The 4,916-nt window shown below is 44.1% G+C and overlaps 1 protein-coding gene across 1 annotated transcript; it reads left to right on the plus strand.

Annotated features, from left to right (window-relative positions):
* The first annotated feature begins 1,220 nt into the window (after window positions 1–1,220).
* si:dkey-251i10.3 (uncharacterized protein LOC553498 homolog) lies at window positions 1,221–4,298 on the plus strand. Its single transcript, XM_063497139.1, has one exon. It carries the CDS (start codon window positions 1,223–1,225, stop codon window positions 3,527–3,529), a length of 2,307 nt encoding a protein of 768 aa, XP_063353209.1. The 5' UTR covers window positions 1,221–1,222; the 3' UTR covers window positions 3,530–4,298.
* Window positions 4,299–4,916: the final 618 nt, after the last annotated feature.

A 4,916-nucleotide genomic window follows, 5' to 3' on the forward strand; every position in this document is an offset into this window, starting at 1 on the left:
CAGGAAATATTCAACGCAGCGTTTCCGAGTGTGTCCAACGGAATGTATGTTATATCAGCGGTCCCCAACCTTTTTTGCGCCACGGACCGGTTTATGCCCGACAATATTTTCACGGACCGGTCTTTAAGGTGTTGCGGATAAATAGAACAAAATAAAACTAGTACCGGTACCGAAAAAATGAAGATTTATTCATAACACACGTGAAAAGACCCAGGAAAACCGAGTTAACGATAAAAACGATAACAAAATAACGCTGAAAACCGATAAAAACCCTGAAAACCATACATTTCACACCTGAGCCTCAACTCTCGCGGCCCGGTACCAAACGACTCACGGACCGGTACCGGTCCGAGGCCCGGGGATTGGGGACCGCTGTGTTATATAATAACGACCGAGTGGTTCTGAGTATGAGCAGCAGATGGGGACACAGCACTGAGCTGAAACAGCAAACGGACTTTCTCCACTAAAGTTTGTTGAAGTGACTCAAACTATAAAGGTGCCTCTGGATGAACAGATAATCAGCTTTGCAACAACAACAAAAAGATTCTTCAGGAGCTTATTGTTTGATAATGTGACAGTATGTCCAAACTATTATATTGTCACAACCACAAGGTACAATGAGAAATTATAACTGTATTAGACGATTCTTTCGACCAAGAAGGAGCCATGGCTAATAAAAGAATAAAAACACAAGAGTATTATCAAATGTGGGTCAAACATTTAGGAAACGCAGTGTACACTCTGAAGCTGGTTAGTGTTTATTATGTAACGCTCATAGAATAATTATGAATTCTTAAACATGTCTCCGCATCATCGACAGGAACATTTTCATCTCTTTATTTAAGATGATATTATTTATAAAATGATAATATACAGTGTGAAGTGGGACCCCCCAAAAAAACAAACCCCAACATATTTTGCGACAGTGAACAACACTGTCGCAAAACCTAAAAATCAAACTGAATCTTGTTGATTTGTTGCAAAAGGAATCGGGAAGCAAGAGTTATCAGGCCTTATTTCTGTTTTTAAAAGAGGGGAACCTGTTTGGCAGGATTTGAGTTTTTTTTTTTTTGAGCGTTGTTCCAGACCATACTCCGTACCAGTTGGTGGCGGTAATGCACCTTTCAGTTGTTTGCCAACCGCCAATACAAATGTCAGAAGAAGAAGAAGAACACTGTCGCAAGTTTCGCGACAACGGATTTTTTTACGGCACACGTGGGGCATGCAGTCGTCCCAGTTTAGTGCATTGAGCTCCGGCGGTTGTTGCTTCAGCATGGCTAAAGTTTCGAAAAAGAAAGCGAGTAAAAAGAAAACACGCTCCGGAGGTGCGGAGCAGAGCAACGAGGGGCATCCAGACGTGATTTACGACGATGAAAAGGAGGAGGATGCGACTGATGAAGATATTACTGTTGAGGACGAAGACGGGTACGATGAACGAAAACGCCAAAAGCTGCTGGAGGCTATCGGAACTCTCAGTGGTAAGAGGAAGAAAACTCTGGGGGAGAGGTCCGAGGCGGCCGTGCATATGTCCGAATTTACGGTCAACGCAGAGGGCGAGGGCGACAAAGTCGATTTGTCGGACTTGATAGGGTCCATGAAGACAACTCCTGGACTCTCAGGCAAGAGCAAGAAGCGGCTGAAGAATTTGGAGCAAAGCAGAAAGACCATAGAGTGCCCGCTAAGCAAGCAGGAGAGCGAGAGGATAAGGAGAGATCTGGCTTTTCAGAAGGTTTCCAAAGAGGTGAGCCACTGGAAGAGTGTCATCAGACAGAATGAGAGGGCTGAGCAGCTGGTCTTCCCTCTCAATCAGGAGCATTCAGGCCCCAAGCCCATTGAGAGGGTGGTGATGGACTGGAAGGCTCAGACTCCGCTTGAGCAAGAAGTTTTCACTCTCCTGTCTGCCAACAAGCAGCCTATTAATGACCCCATTCTTACTCCCACTGAGGAGGCTTCCATGAAAGCGATGAGCCTGGAGGAAGCTAAGGTACGTCGTGCAGAGCTGCAGAAGGCCCGGGCTCTTCAGTCCTACTACGAGGCCAAGGCGAGGAGGCAAAAGAAGATCAAGAGCAAGAAATACCACAAAGTGCTGAACAAGGCCAAATCCAAGGATTTCCAGAAGCAGTTTGATGAGATGGTGAAGAGAGACCCAGCTGCTGCGCTGGAGGAGCTGAATAAGATGGAGATGGCGAGGATGCAGGAGAGGATGTCACTGAAGCACCAGAACAGCAGTAAGTGGGCCAGGTCCAAGGCCATCATGGCAAAATATGATGAAGGTGCCCGCAAAGCTATTCAGCAGCAGCTAGAAGTGAACAAAGACCTGACCCAGAAGTTGGTGACCTCACTGAACAAGGAAGAGGAGGAGACGATGGAGGAAGAAGGTAACGCAGACGTGGTGCCTGACTTTGTGAATGATGCAGAGGAAGGACTGGATTTTTCAAATCCTTGGATGACTGGAAAGCTCTCTCAAGACTGTGTGGAGAAGGAGACAAGTAATGCTGTGACTATTAGAGCTGAGGAAAATGTAGCTGAGGAAGAGGAGGTGGAGGAGACAGAAGAGGAGGTGCTACTCAGAGAATTTGATAGCAGGAGGAAACGGCGTCAAGCTCAGGAAGCCGACGCAGCTGTGATGCTTATGGAGGAGGAAGAGGAGGAGGAGGAAAACAAAGATGCTTCTGACAAAGAGGAAGAAGAGCTTTCAGAGTTCACAAGCCTTTTCAAAGGAATAGCAGAGCGCTGTGGAGAGGCTGACACAGCAGCTGAGCTGGAAAAGGAGCTCAAAATCAGGTGTCAAGAGGATGAAGAGCTTCTCACTCAGGGCAAGGAGGCAGAGGAGGAGGAAGCCACAGATAAAGGACCTGTTGTTCCGCAGCATCCTCCAGCCACAGAAAATGGACAAAAGACGGGCAAAAGCAGGAAGAGGAGGAAAGGGATTGAGCTGAAACAAGTTCTCACCAAGGGCGCACAGGTCCTCCAGGTTTCCTTTGCTCCCACCATCGAGGATGCAGAGGACTCGGAGGAAAAGCTGGACCAGAGGGGGCTCATTAAAGAGGCCTTCGCTGGAGATGACATCATCTCTGACTTTCTGAAGGAAAAGAGGAAGCAAGAGGATGCAGGGAAGCCTAAGGTGGTAGACCTGACACTACCTGGGTGGGGTGAGTGGGGAGGGGGAGGACTGCAGCCATCATGCAGAAAACGCAGGAAGTTCAGGAGAAAGATGACCCCACCCACACCCAGGAAAGACAAGCATCTACCTGGTGTCATTATCTCTGAGAAGAGGAGCAGCTCCATCAGGCTCCATCAGGTCAACGCGCTGCCCTTTCCCTTTGAGAGCCCCTCAGTCTTTGAGAACACCATCCGCTCTGCGCTTGGCCGCACCTGGAACACAGAGCACACTGTGAAAAAGGTCACCAAGCCCAAGGTCGTCACCAAGCTGGGCGCCATCATCGAGCCCATGACTCGGGAGGAGCTAGTGAAGGACAAGAACGGAGCGTCTGCAGGAAGCAGCAGTAGTGTGAAAAGAAAACCTTAAGAGCTTAAATGATGTAAAGAAGCTGTTTTGTGGACATTATTAAAACATCGCTTCACAACATTTCTTTCCCTGCTGCAGTGGAATTGATCTGTAATGTCAGAATATTTGAAGTGACTAAATATCATTAATAATTTTTTTCTGTTTCAGGGGCTGATCTGATCAAATGGTGATGAGATCTTTTAAATGTTCTATTTGTTATTTGAGACGCGCTGTAGAAAACAAATATCTCAGAATGTCGAGATGTCTGCTTTGTAACTTCTTGGAGAAAATTTGCTTTTTAATTACACTCTTATACTGACTGTTGGTGTTTTTTGTTATTTTTCCTGCCAATTTGTATTGAATCAATCTTTTATCACCACTATGGCATGTGTGCTATAATGTCTAATCTTTCCTGGAAAAGGCGATACCTGTGGTACAACACACAGGCTGGGCTCTCTAAAGAAGGTTTTTCACATGAAATGAAGTGTTTGCAGATTCAGAGTCTGCACATTGTTGCTGCCAACATGTGTTTCCTGTTCAAATTTCCCCAGTTTCTCTTACACGAGGCTGTGAAACATTTCGAATGTGTTGAAATGTGGTTTGTGAGTTTTCTCTAATGGAGACAAATCTTTGTATATTGCAGCATATTCCCAGGTTATTGTGTGTTATACTCACCAGTTAAATGTAACGGTATACAGTAAGTATGATTTTATTGATCCCAAAGGGAAATTAATATAATTATAATCATCATCATATGCATTTAAGTACTCGAGAAAAATGTAAATAAATAAATACTGAAACATATACAATATATGTTACTTTATATTTCCACTGACTTCACTCGAAGCGGGTGGTCTGTATTGGACTCCACTACATTTGTGTGAGAACTTTAGCTTTCGTTCTGATTATATTAAGTCCCATGAAAAGATGTGTTCGATTTGTTGATTTTTAAGATAATTAGAAGTTGGGCTAAAAATAGGACTGTACATTACATTAAGATTTAATGTGTTGTGTCACTATAAACATGAGTACATCGCATTGCTGTTTAAGCTTCTGCTCACAAGTAGGATAGTTAAGATAAGCTCAGTCTTAAACATCTAGAGCAGTAACATACAAAAGACGTTAATACATTAAGAATTCATTTAAACATACATGGGAGTGTTGCAGCTTTGTGCATTGAAACACAGCAAGTATTCAAGTTAAAGTATCAAAACAACTGTAAAAATACTCAAGTGAAAGAGCTGCATAGTAAATCCTACATAAATAGTAAGTATTAGCAGGTAAACATAGTTAAGGGGTCTGTGATACACATCGTTAGATTACTAATATTGAGGCAACGATGTGTAATCCATGTTGTAGCTGCTGGACTTTTATATACAACCTTATGAGCTTACAGGGTCGTTTGTAG

This window comes from Pelmatolapia mariae, linkage group LG16_19 (genome assembly GCF_036321145.2).
Source record: "Pelmatolapia mariae isolate MD_Pm_ZW linkage group LG16_19, Pm_UMD_F_2, whole genome shotgun sequence".
In the NCBI taxonomy this organism is placed as follows: domain Eukaryota; kingdom Metazoa; phylum Chordata; class Actinopteri; order Cichliformes; family Cichlidae; genus Pelmatolapia; species Pelmatolapia mariae.